The sequence below is a fragment of the Ambystoma mexicanum genome, chromosome 9 (assembly GCF_040938575.1).
Source record: "Ambystoma mexicanum isolate Mex_15411 chromosome 9, UKY_AmexF1_1, whole genome shotgun sequence".
Classification (NCBI taxonomy): Eukaryota; Metazoa; Chordata; class Amphibia; order Caudata; family Ambystomatidae; genus Ambystoma; species Ambystoma mexicanum.
Window position 1 is genome coordinate 1323829270 of NC_090931.1, and position 24330 is coordinate 1323853599.

General features: G+C 46.3%; 1 protein-coding gene across 35 annotated transcripts in view; it reads left to right on the plus strand.

The window, feature by feature from the left end:
- The window catches only part of CLASP1 (cytoplasmic linker associated protein 1), a 2584612-nt gene that overhangs the window by 380079 nt on the left and 2180203 nt on the right, over nucleotides 1-24330 (plus strand). For all 35 annotated transcript variants that reach the window (XM_069616701.1, XM_069616702.1, XM_069616704.1 and 32 more), the window contains one exon: nucleotides 23363-23430. In XM_069616701.1, coding sequence (XP_069472802.1) covers nucleotides 23363-23430 — 68 coding nt within the window. The remainder of the gene's footprint in view (nucleotides 1-23362; nucleotides 23431-24330) is intronic.

The following is a 24330-nucleotide window of genomic DNA, read 5'->3' on the forward strand; positions in this document are numbered from 1 at the left end:
TTTTTTGGTTTAGGTTAGTTTGTCTTTTTCATGATCCAGCATTCAAGGTTCGATAGGCATGTACTAAGATCCTGTGTATTCGATGTAGAGTTGTTATGATTGTTTTTAGATATCATTTGTGTCGCTAAAGCCTTTCATGGCCTAATTGACCAGTTCCAGAAGGGGCTGTGGGGGGGGGGGGTGGTTATGTAAATATTGGAGAGGTGAAACTCTCTTTGGGATTCTCCACATTTGGTGTTGCCTAGACATGACTGTGTCCATATGTGGTGTTTTTCTCAAGTAATGAAGGTATCCAGCATAAAGTGGGTTCCTTTCAATCCAGTGGTTCCTTTTTTTTGGGACGTTTTTGTGGGTGATTGTACCGAAAACTGCAGAAATATCCAGTTGAATGAGTGTAAGTATCGGTTGCCTTCTGTTTTCTAGCATGTCACAAACTGAGCACAGTGTATATCCTCTTACTCTCTGTGGTCTGAATCAGTGTTGGTAAATCCAGAGATGTTGCTAAAAAAAACTCCACAAATTTTTGCAGTGAATGGTGTGCTTGAGATTGGATGCTAGTATGCTGGGTTGTGATGAGCAGTCTTCCTCCAACTTTCAAAGAGGCTACAGAAGGTCTAGGAGCGGGGGTAGAGCCTCCTCTGCCAGAGGCTCCACTCCACCCAAGCAATGATGCCCCGCTCCAAATCCCTCCCATGCCACTCCAGTAGGAGGTTGCATCTCACAATTCACCCACGCATGGGAGGTATAACTTTGGACAAGTGAGTGTTATCTACCGTGGCTGGTGGATAGGATATGATATGGCATTTATAACGCGCCTATACTTAAGTGTTTTGAGGCGCGACGAGGCAAGGGAGGGGAAACAGAGGGAACACAGACAACGATCTTACTAAGACAGGTGTCATTCAGATCGCGCAAGTGCATGGGAAGGGGGAAAGGGAAAAGTGAGGGGGGAAAGTGCAGTACATGGGATAGTAGAATAATAAGACAATAAAACAGCCAGACGGTGGCAAGTGCAAGGTAAGAGCAGACATAAGTGCTGGTAGGGGGACTTTAGGGATACAGAATAACAGTCCCTAGGTGCAGGGGTGGACAGGTAACCAGTGCAGTTTCAGCCAGGAATTCAACAGGGGAGAGAGGGAGAGAAGGCAGAAGCAAAGAGGTGCTTCCGGAACCGGAGATGGTTCTCAAGTTTCAGGGAGGCGGGAAGGCTGTTCCAGCGGAAGGCCCCTGCCGAAGAGAGAGATCTACCATCAACTCGTTGCTTGATACTGTATAGAGCTTTTGCAAAGACCATCCAACCACCTGCCAAAACACAGAAAAATTACACAAGAGGAAAGGCATATATTGCTGGAGGAGGTGAAATCCTGGCTGGAAAAGGACACAATAGAAATCTTCCCAGCAAACCAGGTAAACTAGGGTATTTATTCAATGTACTTCCTTGTGCCAAAGAAAGACCTAACAATGCACCCGGTACTAGACCTGCACCGAGCAAACACGCATGTCAAGCCTCAAAGATTTTGCATGACAACACTTTAGGAGGTAATTCCTCACTTAAAACAGGGGGTTTACATGGCAACATTGGATATGAAAGATGCATACTTTCATGTTTTATTGTTCCCAGCACACAAAGTATCTACGCCTCCAAATGGCAGGACAACACTACCAATTCAAGGTGATCCCTCCAGGCATAGCTTCAGCACCAACGGTTATCACAAACGTACTACCAGTGGTAGCGGCACACCTACGCAATCCCACTGTACCCCTAACTGGCTGATAACGGGATTCCTCTAAAATTTTCAAAGACAACACCCAAAGAACAATCAACCTTCTCCAGCATGGGTTCTGGCATGGATTCACATGCCCATGAATATTCCCCGTCAGGCTGGGAATCCTCGGTAAAGAAAAAATCAGTATCCGATTCGTTTCTGATCTGTCTTTCTCAGTAGTAACCAATCACTGGTCTCTGGGTCATACCGCCCCCTCTGGCAGCCATCTTCAGATTTTTACCACGCGCTCAAGTGTTGGGAGTCCTCGTGCTTAGCTGTCGAGCTTTTGCTGCGTTTTCGTTTTTCCGGTCAAATAGAGCCTCAAGCTCCACCGTCTCTACATCCGATTAACAGGGATCCGTGTCGGATTTTTCTACGCCCCTCAAGGGTGAAGATTTTGTCGAGCTACGCTTCTTGGAGGATTCCAGAAGTTTCTGCAGCCTACCCGGACATGACCCAGGAGAAAGGAAGCTCGACCCCCAGAAAGCTGTTCAGGGTCTGCTCTGGATGCCAGTTACAGAATGTGTTCAAGGAGGACGAGCATTCGAAATGTGTCTACTGACTTCATCAGGACAAAACGCACGTGGAGAAGGACTGTGCGTTTTGCAGGAACATGTCGGAATGGACCATCAGGGACAGACACCTTCGCGTCTCCAACTGTCTGGAAGGAAGGAGTCCGTCAGGTGAGAAGAAGAAGAAGAAGAAGTCCGAGCGATCTTCTAAGTCCTGTGAGGGCGCCCCGGCAACAGGGGCCCAACAGAAGGCAAAGCACCGCGAGTCCGCGGGCACCGGAAGCACCGAACGGTCGGGTTCTTCGGCTGCCAGGCAGGGCGCGCCTTCCCCGGCACCATCAACCACGAGCCAATGCTCTGGTTCGGGGAAGAGGAAATCCGAGAACCCGGGTAAGCCTCTGGAGAGGCCCCGGTCGATCTCGAAGGATTCGGCCGAGGGGGAGCGAGGCGGTGACCCTCCCCCCAAGGTGAAGGCCTCAAACGCGCCTAAGTCGGTGAAGGCATTGATTCACCTGGCCAAGGCCTCTATCAAGGGAGTCGCGGCTGCCCTGGCGCAGCCTGTGGAGGCTACGCCAGTGGAGGCGACCTCAGGTCCCAGAGTCTCCCTGCCTCCGCGGAGGGAAACCACTTTCAGACCTATCGAAAAGACCCCTGTGAAGACCCCGGCGGAAAGAGAGGGGGGGGGGGCGGTGGCCATTGTGGACACGGACACAACATCCGAAGAGGAGTTGTTAGAAGTCTTAGAGGGCCTCGACGAGGGCGTCGAGGAGGTCAGTCCCCACGGGAGGGATCCCGACGAGGGCGACGATGAAAGTGACGGCGGCTCTGGCGAGGGTCCTAGTCAGCCGTCGCTTCCGGAGCCGCAGGATAACTCGGCGGCCATTTTGTTGGCGATACAATCCTTATGTTCAGAGATAAGGATGAGATTGCCCTTACCACCGACAGAGGACCCGGTATCCGGTCCGGCGGAGGAACCAGAGCCGGTCCCGGCGGGAAGCCCCCCGAACAAGAGAAGACGGATCCACCCAGCCCCGCCTTCTCAGCCCTCGCGGCCTGCTCCACCTTTATGAAGGGACTGTTCCGATCGTTCCCGCCGGTGAAGGCCCCTGCCCCGGCGTGGGAACTCAACGTGGTGCTGACCAGGCTCATGGGGGCACCATTCGAGCCCCTGCATTCGGCGCCGCTGAAATTCCTGTCGTAGAAGACTGCGTTTCTTGTGGCCATCACCTCCGCACGGCGAGTGGGAGAGATCCCGGCCTTATCCTGCATGCCTCCATACTTGACTTTTCACAACACAAGGGTAGTGCTGAGGACGCACCCCTCGTTTATGCCCAAGGTGCCATCGGACTTCCACCTCAACGAGCCATTATTGCTACCTGTTTTCTTCCCGTCGCCTTCGTCTCCGGCCGAGAGGACTTTGCACTTGCTGGATGTGGCTAGAGCGCTGAAGTTCTACGTGGACCGCACGAAGAGTTTTTGGAAGACGTCACAGCTGTTTGTGAACTTTGGACCTGTGAACCAAGGGAAGGTTCTCTCGAAGGCTTCCATTTCCAGATGGCTCTCCAGCCGCATCATGCATTGTCATCGGTTGGCAAACCGACCGTTGCCCGGCCGTCTGAGAGCCCATTCGACCAGAGCGATCGCTGCTACCACAGCGTTCTTGTCTGGTGTGCCCCTGCTGGACATTTGCAGGGCTGCTACGTGGAGGTCGACGCACACCTTCACGAGATTCTACTGCGTCGACTGGGATTTCAGGGAGGAGTCCAGGGTCGGCCAGGCAGTGCTGCGCAACCTGTTCGCTTAAGGTGAGCCTGATGGGGAGGTAAGAGATGCTTAATGTTGAGTTTTATGTAATGCTTAATGTTGAGCCTTGCCACCTCCCGTGGTTGTGAATGTGTACTGCTATGCATTCTAATATTCATGAGCATGTGAATCCATGCCAGACTCCATGCTGGGGAAGGAACAAGTTACTTACCTGTAACTGTTGTTCTCCAGCATGGGTCTGGCATGGATTCACATGCAAACCCTCCCTCCTGCCCCTCTACGGCTCTTCACTTGGTCATACTGCCACTCTGCGTGCTACCAAATCTGAAGATGGCTGCTAGAGGGGCTTAGGGAGAGGGCAGTCATTGACTGGGGGCAGTATGACTCATAGACCAGTGATTGGTTACTACTGAGAAAGACCGATCAGAAACGAAACTGATACTGATTTTTTTCTTTACCGAGGATTCCCAGCCTGACGACTGGGAATATTCATGAGCATGTGAATCCATGCCAGACCCGTGTTGGAGAACACAAGTTACAGGTAAGTATCTTGTTCCTTCTGTTCCAATTGGGATTCTAGATCGACGAGAAAAAATCCAGTCTCGTACCCAGTCAACAAAAACAATTACTGGGAGCAATCGTAAAAAAAGGAAGGGCTAGTCTTCCCCTAAAATGAGAAACACTGAGAAACATCTGAGAAACACCCCGGCCGGTGATTAGAGAAGTCAGGGATGCGGAAGGCCAGATCCGTAACACCCAGGAAGGAGTAAACGAGGAGTTCCTCATATATTATAAACGCTTGTATGAGGACGCAGGCGGAGATGTGGGTCAAGAAATTCTGGATACAATAGAAAATATAGAACTGCCCACCTTAGACGACTTAGAACGAGCAGATCTGGAGGCCCCAATCACCTCAGACGAACTGGAGGCGGTGATCCAACACCTGCCCACGTGTAAAGCGCCCGGGTCGGATGGGTTACCCAGCAAATTCTATAAAGCGTATAAGCAGGAGCTACTCCAGCCGCTGCTGGCCATGTTCAGTGAGGCCTACGAACAGGGGTAGCTGCCTGAATCCCTCCGAGAGGCAGTGATCATCCCGCTCCTGAAATCGGGCAAGCCGAATGCGGACTGTGGGTCCTATAGGCCCTTATCGATGCTTAATCAAGATAGCAAAATATTCACAGCGGTGCTTGCCAATTGGCTTACACGAGTAATTGGCAAATTGATACACCCGGACCAAATGGGCTATGTCCCAGGCAGAAACATTACGGACAACCATAGGGAGGCTACACCATATTATTGATCAAACTGAGCAAGACCCGGGCGAGCTGGCCATTGTGTCGCTGGACACAGTCAAAGCCTTCGACTCAGTGAGATGGCCATGGTTGATGGCGACCCTGAAAGGTTACGGGATAGGTCCGGGGGTATATTAGATGGGTCAAGATGTTATATAGCTCCCAGATTGCAAGGGTCAAAACAGGCACTATAATTTCAGACAAGTGGCAACTCAGTAGGGGGACTAGACAGGGATGCCCCTGGTCGCCCATGTTATATATTCTTGCGTTGGAGCCGTTGGCAATTTGACTTGGGCAACAATATGGAGAGGTGGGGATAAGTACGACAGGAAATACACACTTGATATCACTGTACGCAGATGACCTACTCCTCTACCTGTGCTTCCCGGAAGAGAATCTGCAATATGTGCTGGAAGTGATGGATCGCTATGCCGTCCTCTCGGGCATATCGGTAAACCCCGGGAAGTCCAGCGTGTTCCCCTTGGGGAGGTACAAAAGTATTCCACTTGAAAAACTGCCCATTCTGCAGATACCTTGGCAGACCGAGACATTTAGATATCTCGGCATAAACATATACCACAAGATAGAGGTAGAGCACAAACACAACACGGAGAAAGCTGTCGAAGGTATAAAAAAATAGCATGATGTTTTGGTCCAGATTACCCCCTGCCATGATGGGAAGAGCAGCGCTGCTCAAAATGGTGGTTTTACCCAGACTGTTACACTTTTTTGTAAATGTCCCGTTCTTGATCCCCCAGACGCTTCTTTGTTAGACTTCATAGCCTGTGCAGGGGCTTCATATGGCACAATTCTAGGAACAGGGTGGCCCTGTGGAAACTGCAAAACTTGTGTGATAAGCGGGGCAGAAACCTGCCGAATTTTGAATTGTATTACTTGGCGGGACAGCTATTATATGTAGCTAGGTGGTTGTCCGCAGAGGACTCTGCAGAAGCCAGGCTTTTACAGGGTGTCTCCTCCCCATACTTCCTAAACGAGACAGTGTGGCTGCATAAAACAAAAGTGGCGGAGATGGGGAGACTGTTGGTACTGGGCTGGGAGGTCTGGCGCAGGGCATGGAGAACTGTAGGGGACCCAGACCCGCTCTCTCAGCAGGTCCCGTTGGTGGTGTTATGTGGGGAAGACTCCCAACTGATCAAAGGGGTCCTCAGATACTGGGAACCGGTGGGCCTGGCCACCCTTAGAGACATATGGCAGGAAGGGGAGGCATTGGAATTCCAGAGGTTGCTGGAGGAGACAGGGGTGCATAAGGGCCAATATATCACTTACACCAGGATTAAGAAACGGGTGAGGGAAAGGTGGCCTGAAACAGTAATTGCAGAAGAACCCGATGCCACCTTAGAAATGATGTATGATGTCTCGGAGGGCGGGCACGAAATATCTCAGGATGTATGAGCTCTTGAGTGCGAAGGCGGGGAAAGAGCTGCTCCAACTGAGGCTTGACTGGGAGGGGGAGGTGGGTGAACCCATGACAGAGGGACAATGGGATAGATCCCAAAGTTACCATAAGAAGGTGTCCCGGAATGCGAGACTCCAGCAAATCCAGCTATGTCACCCACAGAGCTTACTTGACCCCGGCAGAATAGCCAGGTTTGGTGGCGTGGCCATACAGAAATGGAGGAGTATGAGTATGAGTATGACTTGACCAAGTGCAGAATTGCAATGTGCTGGAAAGTGGCCTAGAGTGGAGATGTGGTGGGCAGAAGCAGAAACTGCGGTCTGGTAAGAAGCAGTCGCTAGAGGCGGGGAGGAAGAGGTAGGCCCCCTGATAGCCTGGAGGCAAATGGAAGTCTGGGATGAGTTGACGATAATTGAGATGCCTGAAAATGCTCAGGTAGATGACACGGATACGACGGCTCAAGTTTTTGGGGTGGGAGGGGGGAGGACGGAAGAGAGCATTAAATAATGTAATGACTTAACATTGATCATGTACGTCCTAAATGGTTGTAATGTTGGGAGTGTTGTTTGTTTAAAATAATAAAAATAGTTAAAAAAATATATATATATATATTTCTGAGGCTTGTGGAATCTGCTTAGATCAAATGCTGTGCATAGGCCGACATCTAGTGGAAGCTGCAGAGTATTAGTTTGTTTTACGAAACTCGAAAAGGGGCGTCGAACTAGGGTGTGCCAGTAATACTATCCCTAGTGTGACGTCCACTGTACCCATGATCCCTCACGCTCGTAGGACCCTCAGATTGTTTTTTTGCGCCATACTTGTCGGAAGCATAGTTGCGGAGTTCCTTGGCTTTTAGCCATTTATCATAACATTATCAAAAATTCCCCCTTCTCAAACCCCACGTCGAAGTTCGGCGAAGACTGACGCTGGTACCTGAGAACAAGGACGAACAGCCGTCGAGACTACACAATGGACTTTGGGCCTCGGAAGGCATCTGGCCTCGGCCCCTGCAAGTAGGGAGAGTGGGGAGGTGGACATGGGAGAGTTGGGGGGTGGACATACTCACATACATTTGTTTTCTTACTTATACCCGCCCGCTGCCAGTTTTTAACATATGGAGAGTACTCCATTTAAATTCTGCCCAAAGTGCAACCGGAAGTTCCCCAAGGTAGATAAACATAACACCTGTAATCTGTGTCTTCCAAGGGACCACCCCGAGGCGAATTGTCGAGATTGTAAGCTCTTCAAAGCCAAGACACTTAAGGACCACTCGACCAAACGTTGGGGCCATTACGCCAGGCAACTCGAGGCCATGGACGCAGTAGGTTCCTTCAGTGATGGCAGCAACGCCGCTGTATCGGACGGCGAGGGCACAGGGGTGTCGGTAGGCACACAAGCGCGAGCCCCCGAGCTCGGAGGACTGTCCGGCGGGTCAGTTATGGGGACAACACTCCGCGGCAAAAGCGCTACCCACACATCTTCATCTAAGCACACAAACTCCACCCGAGATTCGACACACGTGTCTAGTGATCAGCAAAAGAAGGCACAAAGAGAGCGGTCTGCAGAATCGGTGTCCTCTGGGCGTTCCAGGTCACTGTCGCCTCATGATACATGGCAACCGACTACGATTGCTAAGAGTGCCACGTTACCAAAGACCCTCCACCTCCTGCTAAGAGACTCTGCTCTGAGACTCCAGTTCAGGGCCTGATTTCAGACCCTCTCTATGTTGAACTTTACCAGCAGTATGGTGATTATCCAGAAGTACAGATACTGGACGACCAGACCAGGGTCGATTATTATGGAGAAGATGAGGATCAGGAAGAGGAGGAAGACTAGGCGGAGGACTACAGTCTTGACTCCCCTATTCCCAAGGACCCCCCCCCTGGTGAATGACTCACCTATTGACAACCAGCCCTTGCTCAACAAAGTTTTGGCCAAGGCTGCAGCCCATTTTCAAATTGACACTCAGGGGCCCCAAGAAGACAGGGATTTTGCAGAACAAATTCTAGGGGATAAAAAGTCCATTGCCCAGGCCATCCCGATTCTAAAGTCTGTTCAATGCAGAATCAATCCTTCTCTGCTCACCCCTAATCTTACACGGGCAGTTAACCCTCGAATAGAAAAATTGTTCAGGGCCGCTCCATCCAACCCACTTTACATAGGGGGTCAGCTCAAACCCGACTCAGAAGTTACAACCACCAGGTAAAGGGCGGGAACACCACTAGCATCTTCAGAAGCTCCCCGGGAAAAGGAGAGCAAGATAATATATGGCCTGGGAAGGAAGGTGGCTTCCACTTCTGCTTACCAAGCACGCAACTCCACCACTCTGCTGGCAAGCTACAACTGCCACCAATGGGAACAGGTAGCTGGCCTCATTTCCTGCACACCAGAACCTCTAAAGAGCCAGTTGGCCCAGATTGCGTCGGAAGGGAGATCAGTATCTGGATGCATTCTCAAGGCTACCTTCGATGCAGCGGACAATGCACAGTGATCAAAAGACACGCTTGGTTGAGGCAGTCGGGGTTCAAACCTGAGACCCAGGCCACCCTCATTGACATGCCGGTTGAACCAAACCTCCTGTTTGGAAAAGCAGTGGAGGAAGCGCTAAAAAACGGCCAAGGACGAATATGACACCTTAAAGTCCCTTGGCCAGCTAACTAATAAGCCCACAAACCAGCGGGGAAATAACAATTTTCATAGCTCTCGCGGCCAAAACTCCCAAAGAGGGTCGAATTACTACCAGAACCAAGGAACCTCGTGGGGCGGCAACCAACAAGCTTCACAAGGGTTTGCCAGAGGTCAAAAGAGGGGCCGTGGTAGAGGGAGAGGCAGCCCAGGTAGGGGAGCTAGGCCTCCTAATAAACAGTGACGTTCCGCTCCGGGTCCCTTCCCATGCATCACCAGTAGGGGGGGGCGCATTCCCATCTTCACCCACACATGGGAAGGGATCACTTCGGACAGATGGGTGCTGTCCACAGTGTCCACGGCATACTGTGTAGAACTACTACAACGCCCCCGCAACCACCCTCCAAGACAGAAGATACACTCCTTGGAACAGCAAAGAATCCTCCTCGAGGAAATCGCAGTTCTTCTTGCAAAGGACGCAATAGAATTCGTCCCGGGCAACCAGGTAAACCAGGGTATTTATTCAATTTACTTCCTTGTGCCAAAAAAAGATCTAACAATGCGCCCAGTATTAGACTTACGCCCTGCAAACAAGTATGTCAAGCCCCAAAGATTTCACATGACTACACCCCAGGAAGTAATCCCACTACTAAAGAGGAGATTACATGGCAATATTGGATATGAAAGGTGCTTATTTTCATATTTCCTTTTTCCCAGCGCACAGAAGATTCCTGCGCTTCAAAATAGACAGCCAGCACTACCAGTTCAAGGAATAGCCTCGGCTCCAAGGGTATTCACCAAGGTACTGGCGGTGGTGACGGCGCACCTACGCAGGTAGGCAATCCCAGTGTACCCTTACCTGGACGACTGGCTCATCACAGGGGAAACCCCCGTAGTTTGCAGATCCAACATTTAAAGAACGATCAACCTCCTCTTCCAATTGGGCTACTCAATCAATGAGAAAAAAATGAAGCCTGATGCCAAGCACCTCCAAACAGTTCCTAGGAGCTGTCCTAGACACTCAAGAGGGGTTGGCCTTTCCATCAGAGGAAAGAATTCGGAATCTGTTACTGCAAATTCCTCAATCAGTCCGGTCGCCAGATAAGGGTTCGCAAAGCGATGTTTGCTAGGCATGATGGCGTCATGCATTTACCTGGTTCCCCTACGCGCGCCTGCACATGCGACCCATGCAGGAATGGTTGGCGAAACAGTGGTCTCAGGCATGTGGTCAGTGGGACGATCTAGTGGTCGTTTCGCCAACACTAGTACAGAGTCTTCGCTGGTGGACAACAGAGAATCTGTCAACGGGGAAACCCTTTTACGATCCAGAAATACAGACCGTAGTCACTACAGACACGTCCCTGTCAGGGTGGGGAGCACACCTACTTCACCACACAACTCAGGGCCTCTGGTCTCTCACAGTGGCCCAGAATCACATCAACCTGCTAGAGCATCTGGCAGTCTTCAGAGCGCTTCGAGCGTTCAAACCCCACCTATCGAACCTGTCAGTGCAGCACAACGGCAATGTTTTACATAAACAAACCGGGGGGTACTCGTTCGCCAAATCTGTCCAAGCTTTCCCAGAAAATTTGCAGATGGGCACTCATCATTTACCTTAGACTCAACATGTTCCAGGGGATCTCAATTCACTAGCGGACGCTTTGAGCAGAGATCCCCTTCCAGAAGAACACGAATGGCGTCTACACGAAGAAGTCGTAAAAGATCTCTTCTCTCAGTGGGGTTTCCCCACTATAGACCTATTCGCCACAAGCGAAAACGAACCAGGCCTAGTATTCGCATCCAGGTTCCCCCAGCCAGGCTCCAAGGGGAACGCTCTATGGATGAACTGGTCAGGGATGTTTGCCTATGCTTTTCAACCAACCCTTCTGATGAGGAAGGTGGTCAAATAGATACACAGGGAATCGATGACGCTCATCCTACTTGCTCCTATGTCCGTGAGACAACCGTGGTTCCCACGCCTGTGCAAACTGGCGGTGTGCGACCCCATCAGACTCGCGTGCTTGTACAACCTACTCTCCCAGCACGAAGGACAAACCGTGCATCCTCAACCCAACTCGATGAACTTGGCAGCATGGCTCCTGAGGTCATAGAGTTTGGCCATCTCAATTTACCACAGAGATGTATGGATATCTTGAAATAATCTAGAAAACCTAACACAAGGCACTGTTATTTTGATAAATGGAAAAGATTGTTTATTTGGTGCCAAAATAAACCAAGCAACCCGATTGATTGCACTCCTTCCAATTTTGTCACCTACATGATCCACCTGCTTGACGCAGGGTTGGTATTTAATTCACTCAAGATACACCTGGCGGCGTTGTCAGCCTACACCACCTCCCATAACAAGGTGTTGTGGTGGAAAGTGCCAGTTGTTAAAGCCTTTATGGAAGGAGTAAAGAGACTCCACCCTCCAATTTCTAACCCACCTCCAAGGTGGGACCTTAATGTGGTGCTTGCTAAACTCATGGGACCCCCCTTTGAACCCATGCATAAAGCTAGTCTCAATCACCTGACCTATAAGACTGCCTTCTTACTAGCCATTACATCCATAAGAAGGGTCAGTGAAATTCAGGCTCTCAGTGCAGGATCCTTTCTTTACTGTTCATAAGGATAAACTGGTTCTACAAACTCGCCCTAGGTTCTCACCTAAGTTCATTTCTAAATTCCATGTTAACCAGTCCACTGAGCTACCGGCCTTTTTCCAAGAACCCAAGAGCTCTGCAGAGGTGAAACTACACACTAGATTTGAGAAGAGCGGTCCTCTACTATGTAGACAAGACCAGACCGCTAAGGAAGACAGATCAACTGTTTGTCTACGTAGCTACAGGCAGAGAAGGAGATCGCGTCTCTAAAGGTGCCATCTCGAAGTGGATAGTCAAATGTATCCAGCTGTGTTACTCCCTTTCAGATAAGACACTGCTTTTTACACCCAAGGGTCCACTCTACAAGCGGCATGGGGGCCACTCTGGCTTTCATTGCAAATGTACCCCTTGACACCATTTGCAAAGCAGCTACTTGGAGCTCTATTCACACTTTTACTTAGCACTACTGCATTGACACTCATTCCACGACAGATACTCAAGTGGGACAAGCGGTTCTAAGACATTTGTTCGCTCATGACCCTTCTCACATCCCACCTCCTTCTTCTAACACTGCTCGCTAATCTATGCACAGCATGTGATCTAAGCAGATTCCACAAGCCTCAGAAGGGAAACATTACTCACCGTAATTGTATTTCTGATGCTTGTATCTGCTTAGATTCACATGCGCCTGTCCTTAATCCCCTCTGAGAGAAGGCGCAAGGATGCTTGTAGTCTTAGCCATCTGCTTGGATACTCTGTACACGCGCTACTCGTCATGCTACCTCATGTCAGAAAAAATACAATCTGAGGGTACTACACGCGTGAGGGATCATGGGTACAGTGGATGTCACACTAGGGATAGTATTACTGGCATGCCCTAGTTCGACACCCCTTTTCGAGTTTCGAAAAACCAACTGTAATACTCTGCAGCTTCCACTAGATGTCGGCCTATACCCAGCATGTGAATCTAAGCAGATAAAAGCATCAGAAATACGATTATGGTGAGTAATGTATCCCATTATCTGTATTTTTTCTGTAGATAAAAGGAAAAACGCATATCTAACCCTATTGTTATGAGGCGAGTTCCCTACCTAACAAACTAAACAAATGGTGCTTGTCAAATGTCCAAAATCAATTTGCAATCTGGCCCTACTGGTTTGAAAATACGTAACAAAAATAGACCAGAGCAATAACCTTTTCACTCAAACTTGTCCAAACTACTTGGGTTTCCACCCAAGGAAGAGTTTTTCAAATGATCGAAGTTCATAATACAGTTCACCATCCTCTTTGCAGCTTTTCCATGGCAAGTCGCATGTCTTCACACATATTCAATACTTTCTGTTCATTAACGGGGGAAAAAGGATTTTCTTGGTGTGATTCCACAACTGTTGATTTTCTCTTTGATAGTATTCTTGTTTGTGGTTTGTGCAAAGGAACCCTCCAGGTTCTCGCTGGTCGCAGTCTTTTCCCCCTATTGTCTGGATTTCTAGGGCTCCCCAAAAGCCCTCTTGCCCTTTGATGTGCTTAGTTCCGGAGGCTCTTGATTGGACGTCTCCCCATGTCCAGTGTTTGGGTTTTGCAGGCTTCTGTAACCCTTTAGGCTTCTACATTCTCAGAGTGTTAATGTCACTTAGTTCTATAGGGCTCTCCAAAGCCCTCTGCCTCTCCAATATAATCAAAGCAGCAGGACCTCTGTTGGGCGCCTGTCCATGCCCAGCGTTAATGTTTCTCAGGCTCCTGTAACCCATTTGGCTTCTCCAGCCTCAGATTTTTAATGTCACTTAGTTCTCTGGGGCTCCCTGAGGCCCATTGGCCCTATGATATAGTTAATACAGCTGGACCTCTGTTGGGGGTCTGCATTCAGGTTTTTTCGACTGGTGTGTACTGGGTATGGTGTGTTAGTCTATGTTGTCTACAATTTTGGGTTTAGGAATATATAGATTCATCTTAATGGTCACATGTATAAGATTATGCATTTCAGATGGTAAAGGAATCAACACTTTGTTTTATTTGGCATTAGGAGTGCACTTGCGGCGGATTCCTTTCTTTTCTGGGAAAAATTAATTTTAAAAATGACTTTGGTCATTTAAATTGACAATTATTACTTTGGGAATAAGAGATACAATAACTTCCTTTCAGGGTGTACAAATCTCTATTCTACATATCTTTTTTATGTAAACTATGATTTTCACAGGTCAAAGTCTATCAATTGTTGTAAATGTGTAAATCACCTTCACCATGTCACAATTCCAGATATAAATTACCCTTGTGAAAATTCAATGATTGGTTAATATTTGGATTCTGTCAGAATTTGTCCTGTGCAATCCTAATATCTTCAGCATTCTATTTTAAGTATTCTTCCGCAATGTTGGACCAGGAGGCTAGTTCTGGGGCAAAGTGTTTGCCTTGGAAACAAGACCCTATCGAGCAGCATCGGTTCAACACACTGTTCCGCACTTGGAGCCAGGAGCCTGACATGAAGTGCGTCAAAAAAAGCAATGTAATGTTTCCCTTACATGGCCAGACCACATTCAGTTGCATAGCTTGTAAAGGATTCCCCCCAAGAGACTTTGAATTGCTATCAGGGTTGAACCTGTTCTTGGAACATACATCTAAATGCACAAGGGTTTTTGTACTCGCTTTTGGGTTGTCATGTAAAGGCCAATGTAGGAACATCAACGACTCCATGCCACTCCGACAAGTGAGATATGCTCCAAGTTGGTGCCTTCTTTCAAAATCCACCTTGGACACTCTGGTTCTGTCCTGAGAAATGATTCTCCCTTAGGCTACCTCTGGAAAAAGCCTTCTTAAGGAAGATTTCCTTAAGGTACGTCATTGTTGAAACCCTATCAGCACTTGTTCTGTTTCTCCAAGTACTCCTCCAATTTCCTATGTGCTTGTCATTAAATAGTTAAATACTTGATAAACTCCACATATGCAGTATTGTATGACACAGCACTGTTTATTGGACAGGGTCAATGCTCCATTCCTTTCCGATATTGACAATCCTAATGATCATCCCCTTCGATTGGTCCAATGTATTTTGCAATTTGACGAATGCAGGTTTTCCTCTCCTAATCGGATTTTTGGATCAAATTGAACTGAAATCTATTTTTCTCTCAGTTCTTGTATGGACCTACGCTATTACTGGGGCATGCATAATAGACATTGCAACTTCTGAGTCATCCTTCATGTTCCAGTAATGGTAATGAGAGTTAACTAAATGTGTACATTTGTTGGTAATTCCCACATTAATATTGTGTTTACAAGTGTGTGATGCAGAATGCTTTGCAGAATTCAAATTTATTTTCGTGTTTTTAAATCGAACCAAGCAGGCACACAGTATAGCTGTATAGCTGATAATGCAATTTCATTTTGGTGCCCTCCCAATGAATTCATTTACTTCGTTTTCAAGAGCTGTGCACTACATTTCTGATGGGTTTTCATCATTAACAGAACATCAAATGAATGATCTGAGACCTCAGGATATGGGGGAAGCTAAACATTAGATTATCATTTGTTGCTGCCCCTCAAATTAAAGGTGTCTGGGTTATAAGGAGAGTAGTTTTTTTTAAAAACATTGTTTTACTAAAGGTTCAGGCCAGTCACTATTTGACCCAGATCTGCGTGAAATTAGAGTGGAAAAGTCCGACCACCAAAAAGTCTGTTTTTTTTCTCTTCATTTTTTCATATATATATATATACATTTTTATTACCTTTACTCCCCCACATATACATATGCGAATAAATGGGCGTCTGACATTTGGTGGTCACTTTTCCACCTTGGTAATTTCGTCCTATTCCTTTGACCCGGCATCCCTCCTAAACTTGGAAGCTCCACGAAACTGGAGTTCTTGGAATGTAAGGACTTGCATTATTTGTATTTAAAAAAATAATAATTGGAACACATGCCCTGAATATCCACATTTATGTCTACTCAGCTAAGATAATGGATTAGGTGCTGATTAAGCTGAACTCTGGACCTTTTGTGGCAGTTTATTTCTGAATAATTACAGGTCAGATTTACAATATTCTGGCGGCATTAACCATTTAAAGTAACATACATGCACAAAGCAATGCGACTGTTATAGGTTTCTTTTTTTGGAAAGACCCCTTTTGGGTGCATTAGGTCGTATAGACGATTGCCACATTAAGGTGTAGGTGGGAATTGGGACCCCTTCTACTTCTGTAACTACCTTAAGGCCAGGGAGATTCCGAAGGGCTCTGGGACACCTTATGTATCACCTTTGGGTTTCACTTGACATAGTATGAGGGCCTCCCCGGTCTGTACAGCCCCCTACACTACCAGAGGACTCACTGTTGAGACATCATAGCACAACAAAGTCAGAATTAATGCCTGTGTTTAAACCGGAATGCACCCATTTTTTGTTTTGTTTTGTTTTTAATTGTACAAACAATTTTTACAAAATAAGTAGAAGTCACCAATCTGCTGAAGAAGTTGTGTAGGGGGCGAGAAAAAGACTGTTGCAGTTTCTAAGGAGCCGGGGAGCGTGGGTAATAGTTCATGGTGCTTTCTGCAGCTGGCCCAGTTGTTCCTCCAATTCCAACTGTCCAAAAAAGCCTGCCACGGCGATGACCCAGCAGGTTTGCTCCCCGCTCATTGGGCGAGCCCACCAATCCTCTTCACTATACACGTGAAGATCCCTGAAGAGGTGGCCTAGGCAAGTGTCTTTTCTTCACCAAACCCACACATTCCAGAAGTAAGTGCCTTCTCGTCTCTACGTGAGTAGGAGAAGGACAGAATCTGCATTTGTTTGGTGAAGCCTTCCCTCTGACTGCTAGGATTTCATTAGTTTGTTTATTTGATATAGCGCAAGACCAAACCCAAAGGGTAGCTGGGCACAGACATTACAAGGATACTTGAGAACTTGGTGGCAGGAAATTACAGTTATACAGTTCAATTAGAAGCAAAGTACATGTACGGAATTAAGTACGAAGATACAGTTAAAGCTAGTTGAGCAGAAACCAGTTGACATAGTTACAATCATCAGGGGTCTCTGTAGCAGGGGCAAGGCGAGGATCCTAGTAAGGGGAGGAGGTCAAGCTAAATGTCATTGGATCGTATCCAGGTAAGGACCTTCTGCCTGAAGCTAGGGCAAGGTTGGCCCAATCTGAAGTCTAGGGGAAGTCTGTTCCAAGTTTGTGCAGCAAAGACCGGAAAGCTGGAGCCGCCAGCTGTGATCTTTTTGTATCTAGGCACCACTAAAGTGTAAGCATTAGTCATTCTTGTAGGACGGTTTGAGGTTCTCTTGTTGACTGTTTGCCAGGAAGGGGGGAGCTACGTTGTTGAGACATTTAGAGGTGAGAGAGAGGGTTTTGAGGGCAATCCTGTCTTTAATTTTTAGCCAATGGATATTTCTTTCTGGAGGTGGAGATATGGGCTCTATTAGGAATATTTAGAGCTGCTCTAATAGCGTTATTTTGGAGTGTTTGGAGTTTATCAAGAATGTACTTGTTAGATCCTGCATATAGAGCATTACAGTAATCCAGCCTGGATATGACGAGTGCGTTTGCTAGTGTGATGCAGCTGGTCTCAGTCAGGAATGGTCTACATGCTCGGGTCAATTTGCAAGCATATGCAGTGGAAGATGCTAAGGAATTATTTTGTTTCTTAAAGGTGAGCGCTGAGTCGAGATAGACCCCAAGGGTTTTGACTGCAGGCATCACTTTGACATTGTTGTCAATGTTGAATGAGGCATAGTTCGGGTCAAGTTTTTTGATGACCATTTCTGAGCCAAGGATCAGTAACTCCGTTTTGTCGTCATTCAGGCAGAGGCCGTGAGATGCCATCCATCCATGCCTGAATGAGGAGATATATCTTGTTTACTAATGCTGTGTCTTCCAGGAAGTTGCTCGAAAGGGGGATGAGGATCTGAGTTTCATCTGCGTAGTTGGTGTAGATCACACCCAGTCTGTCCGTCGTGTCAAAGATTTAGTAAAGATGTTGTACATCGTAGGAGATGCTCATGATCCCTGAGGGACACCGCAAGAAACTCGGCTGCTGAGGGGGAGAAGACTCTCATTGTCCGGTTTGCAAGGAAGGATTGTACCCAGGTTATGGCATCACTTGAGAAATGGGCGGCGGAGCTAAGGTGATTGCATAAGACTGCATGATCTACCAGGTCGAAGCCCGCAGATAGGTCAAGGAGGAGTAGCATAGCTGATTTGCCAATGTCCTTCAGCTCGTCAATTTGGGTTTTGCGGTCAATCAAGGCTGTTTCAGTACCATGAAGGGGACGGAAGCCGGATTGATGCGAGCCTAGTAAGTTGTTAGTTTCTAAGTAGTCCTGAATTTGCAGGTCGGCTACTCTGTCAATGATTTTAAGTAGGAATGGGACGGTGGTAATAGGTCTGTAGTTTGTCTGTATTGCGGGGTCAAGTGTTTGTTTTTTTAGCAAGGGAAGCACCCAAGATTGTTTAAGGTTGTTAGGCACTAGGTTGGACTTAAAAGATGCATTGATGAGCTTAGAGATGAAAGGCGCCAAGTCTCTCGCTGCATCTTTTATAATTTGAGCAGGGCAATTGTCTCCTTTACAGTTGGATGGCTTTAGAGAGAGTATGACTTTTTCTGTCTCTAATATGGTTATTTGTTTGAAGCTAAAGGGGTGGGGGGGTATTGTTAGGCTGGTTTAGAGGGAGCTGTGGCTGGGGCGTAGGTTCCGTCGGCAGGAGTAGGGAAGCTTTTTTGTTGCCAATTTTAATTTGGCGCAAGCTAATTTTTCCCGCCAGTGCATTTTGTATATTAGTGCACCAGAGCTTATTTTTAGGAATGTTATCAGTCAGGGGTATGGGTGATTCCATTTCACGGAGGATGGAGAATAGTTCCTTGGTATCTGATTTGGCCTTAGATATTCTGTCATTAAAGGTGTTCTTTTTAGTGCTTATGATCTCCTTTTTGTACTGTTTGGCGAGAGTGGCTAATTTAATTTTGTTCTTCTCGGTGGGCGAATGTCGCCAAATTGACTGCAACTTTCTTTTTTGAGTTGTTAAGGTCTTTCAACTGTGGTGTGAACCAGTTGTTCAGATGAGAAAGTTGTTTGCTCTTGCGGAGTTTGGTGGGGGCAATCAAGTCAAGTGCCTTAATCATCATACTATTGTAGGCTTCCACAAGTGATGTCGGGTCTGTGATATTGTCTAAATTGTCAAGAGTGGGGAGGATATGAGGTACGAGTTGTTCTGGTGTGATGTCTTTTTTACATCTGGTAGGGAGTGGCGGGGCCATGAGTATTGGCTTAGGTTGGATAAGGTCAAGTGAGGCAGAGAATACAATTAAGTAGTGGTCAGTCCAAGATTGCGGCATTATGTTGGTGATGCTAATGTTGCAATTCCGATCGGCAACCCAGTCTAGGGTCCTGCCTTTGGAGTGAGTTGGGGTGGTAACTTTTTTTGTCGGACCATAATCCTTCAATAATGAAGCAACAGAAGAGGCATGTTTGTCATTAGTCATTAAATCCAAGGTTAAAGTCTCCCAGTCTCCTAGTGTTGACTAGGTTCAGTCTAATTCGCATAAAGGCTTGCCGTGTTCGTTGGTCAAATTTAAGTAGATATGGAGCCACCTCGTTCAATTTTTTTGGGTTCCACGGGAGATCGGCAAGCAGCTTGCACTGGCCTGCTGAGTCACTGGTCTCAATCCAATCCATTTCCAGGAGTTTTGTGCTAATCAGTGTAGGATTTGATAGCAGATCTTCCGTTCTTCCAATTTTTTCTAGGAACTGTTTACTTCGAATCCTCCACTCAAGTAGCATCCCATTTTCTTCTTTTTCCATTTCTTTTTTGATCATTTTCAGAATGGGTTTTGCTAATGGATCTGTTACTTTCCTAAATAACATCAAAGAGTTTCTCTCCACCAGAACTTTCATTGAACTTAGGCTTAGTTCTCTCCTTATCTCCACCGTAGGAGTTGAATTTGGTAGGATTAGGACTTTATGCCAAAAACGTCCTTCCAGTTTAGGCCATAGGTTTGATGGCAGGCCCGGCATTGCTTCTACACCGTAAATCAGTGTTGGCACGACTTTTGCTTTATATAATAGTTTACGATGGGAAGGATTGAGAAACACCCAAACTTTCGATTGATTATTTTAGACTGATTAATCAGGGCTTTGAGTTTATTGAACAGGTGTTCCTGCATCGGGAGTTCCACCCGGCTATTCAATATAATCCATAGATATTTAAAGCTTGTTACCTTTTCAAGTTGTGTTCCTTCTGCAGACAGCTTGATGTTCTTCTTTGTTCTTCTTCCTTTTTCAAATGACATGACTTTTTTTGTTTTTGATTTGTTTAATTCTAATTTGTTATTTTTCAAATAGGCAATGAGGTTATTCAACTGCCTCTGCAGGCCGACTTGAGTTTGGTCAATTAAAATAATGTCGTCTGCATATATCAGTCTCGAGATTTTCTCATTTCCCAACGCTCGAGGAAAGGGTCTCATCGAAGTTTGAGTGTCCATGAAATCCGACATGTATAGGATATAAAGTGCAGAGCCAAAGGGCAGCCCTGTTTGACACCCCGAGCAGTAGGAATTTCTCGGGATTGATCTCCTGCTCTATTGAGTCTCACCTTTACCGATGTTTCTGTATACAAAGCTCTTATTGGATCCATGATTGTATTTGGACAGTTTTGCTTTTCCATCTTGTCCCACTGGATTTCCCGATCAACCCTGTCAAAGGCTTGGACTAAATCAATAAATATTAGGTGCATTTGTGGCTTCCCCTCCATTACTTTCCCTTTCAGAGCACTTAATAGTAAGATGTTAATTGTTATTCCCAGGCCTCTCACGAAGCCTGTTGTGGGTCGAAATTATCTGATTGATTTATCCAGCCTTGCAGGTTTTCCAGGGCATTTGACCCAAACATGTTCCCCATTGTATCAAGCAGGGCGATCGGTCGGTATTGGCGTGGGTCTGCTTTTACAACCTGTTTTGAAGATTGGCACAACGTGTGCCCTTCTCCATGAAGTTGGAATACTGCTGGTCCTTACTGTTTCCTTAAAGATCGTGCTGATAAGGGGAGCCCAAGACTCTGGATGCCTTTTCAATTGGAGGTTCGTAATGCCGTCGGGACCCACGGCCCGGGAATTGTTTAGTTTTCTTATTCTTGATTCAATTTCCTCTATTGCCCAAGTAATGTTCCATTTCCCTTCTTTTCTAGGAGTGGTGTTAACGGTGGTGGCGTTGGATTTATACAGCTCTTTAAAGTGGTTTGCCCATGATTCTTCTCCCACACCGTTTTGTAGGCACTGGGATCACCTCCCGTTGCTCGAATCAGTGACCAAAAGTCTCTGGATTTTTTCCTGGACAATGCCCGAAGCATGTCTTCAGTGTCTTTTGGTATAGAGTATGCTTATTGTTACGAACCCATGCTCTATAGCTTCAGACTTTTTTCTCCCATTTCTCAATCAACGGGTCACCTGTCTTATTAGCTTGTCTTTTAAGCGCTCTGAGTATTTGTCTTCTTGCCACTAATGGGACATTGTAGGTGTGTGATTTCGTTGATTTGGTCTCCATCCCTTTTTTCTTGCTAACTTTGTAAGTTTCTAGCAAAGGATGGTAATCCAAAGCTGCTGTTTGAAGGTGTGAGGTCTTTCCCAGCTGGATTTGGTAGTTTTGGGTTAATATCAGAATGGCCTTTTCGTTTAACCGTCGAGTCGAGTAATTCTCGTTGTTCAGTTCCAGGTCTGCTGACATTTGTTCCGGCCGATTCTGAGTAGTTTTCCACCTTGTCTGTAGCAAATTGTGGTCACTATTTTGCGTTCTTTTAACTTTGAAGTTTTCGATAACAACTCTCGTGATACGAACATATGATCGATTGTCATCCCTTGGCCATTTCTTTCCCCAGATGGAATTGTAGGGTATTGATGTTTTCTTGTAGAGTGGAGGTTATGAAGATCGAATACCTCCATTAGTTTCCATTTTATTCCTCTTTTGTAAGCAGGTGAGGCTTTTAAGCTTTCTTTTAATGGGTAGTCCTTTTCATCCAATAGTGCATTCAGGTCACTGGTGACGATGATGTGATACATTTTTTGGGTTAAAATTGAGTCTTCCAAGATGTTCCAAATTGATTGGATAAAGGCTTCATCGTTGACTACAGTGGGATTCCAGTAGGAATTGATTAGCAAAATCAGAAGTGGTGTTTCCTGGTTTCCCTCTGTATTGTGTTTTGACAATTTAATCAACACCACTTGAGACAAGGTTGTTGGGGTCAGTATTGATTTGAGAAGTAGCCCGCTGCCAGAACGAATGACAGTTAGTAAGCCAGCAGAGGGTCTTCCCTTGTCCCCTTTTGTAGCTGCTTAAAAAGCAATTTCATACCCATCTAAACTTGGTTTTGTCACCAGCCAGGTCTCTTGGAGACATAAGATATCGTCGTCTCCAAGATTCACATCAGAGATCCCAGTGAGATGTCCAAAGCCCCGAGTGTTCCATGAGCCCATCACTATCTGATCATTTTGGCTTTGATGGGTTCTATTAGGGCTAAGTGTTTGAGTGAGACTGGCAGGCCTGTTTTAGTGGCTAGATCGCAGATTGCTTTTGGACTGCCTTAGAGACCCAAGTCCAATTTCTTGGGTCGGTTGTTTTATTTATTTATTTATTTATTTTGTCACCGAAGCCCTTCTCTTACTTGGGTTGGCTGGATTAGTTCTTCTAAAAGAGTGCGGGCCTTTAGGGTATCTTTTGTGTACATTATGGGAGTGCTCAAAATCTTCCTCTTTGCGTGGTGTGTGTTTGTTGTCCTCCCGGTCTTCATAGTCTCTTCTTGACCAATGCCTCGCAACTATTTCTTTTACATAATTTCTTCCTTTTTTGTGTAGGCCCCTGGGCTTACTGCCCTAGCATACTCTTTTCTTAAGACTCTTGGGTGTCCTTTTTTGGAACTGGTATTGAAAGTTGACGCCGTGATTTCGAGATCTGTGGTCGATTTCGAGGAGAATATGCACCCATTGTAAGTGCCCACTTTAGGTATTGGCCTTTGGTGCACTCCCTTGTCTTCAGAATTGCTTTTACCTGCATGGGGAGTGTTACAGGAATGTATTCAGTTTGTAGAAATTGGTCATATCAGGAATTGCTTTTACAAGTTTGCTCCTTCAACATGAGAGCTGAAAGGGTCAAGGGTGGTTTGCTAAATTGATTTCAAAGTACCTAAATTGCACATTCATTCATTGCATGCTTTATTAATGAAAATAAATATTATAGTTGTGACATTCTTCAATATTCGCAGTTATGGCAACCACCATCAAATCTTGTCTAGTGATGTGTAGCCACTTAAAAAAAACATGTAAACATACTACTTTCAAGAGAAATAAACCGCATTGGTTAACCAGTCACACCGGTTCATTTGCTAAACAGTAATTTTGTACCCAACAGGCTGAATGTTATTTTTACGAAATTCGATGAAGTGCAGAAGTCCGGATCAATGGTGCTGACTGCGGCTGGTGAGTAATGTTAATTTCCTCCTCTGTGCACAGTACAAAGATTTCCAAAAGATGAGACCAAATGTGTTTGCGTAGCTCATTGAAGGATCGTGTTTTATGATCGGCATATTGCCACAACTCCCACATTTATTAGCTGTTTTTTCTTATTTCAGTGCGTAAATGGCTGCCCTCAGTGCCGCTTTTACTTATGGCTTCTGTGTCTTGTGTGCTTTGTTGCAATGCAATTACTATAGGTACTGTCTGGAACACTTTTGGAATAGTGCGAAATGGCAGAGTTGGTGGCAGAAATTCCTTCCCCCTGACATCACGCTGCATAAAGGCATACAAACCATTGCTACAAAAAGTATACTTCACTTACATGCAGCTTACTGATGGTAATCATAATTTCATAAAAGGTCTTGTTCAAATTCACCACTTGGCAATTAGTATTATTTTGGATGCCGTTTTAGGTGGGCGTAAGTGATTAGATTTTGTTATGCCTCTAGAATAAACTACGATTTTTCAACTATTTAAGTTAATATTAGGTTGCCAGCTCTCTACTTTCTTTTTGGCAGCAGAGAAGTTAAACTAAGATTATTTCCTAGGGCATCAGTGCTTACCTCAAATTGATGTTTTAGTCACACAGCCTAGATGTAAAGCAACAGTTCTGTCTACCTTGTTCCTACCTAGGAAGGATAGCTCAGGGGCAATGCGTTTGTTCTTGCAAGCAGGACAACGCAGAGCAACATGGGTTCAAATCCTGATCCCGCACTTTAACAAACCACTCCTGGTATTAAGCACGTTATCAATGAACAATTATAATTGCCTGCCCTAGAGCGGATTCCCTGTATGCCCAAGTTTCGACCAACATTTAAAATAAAAGTCAGAAATTGAATTCTTGACAAACCTGTTGTGACATAG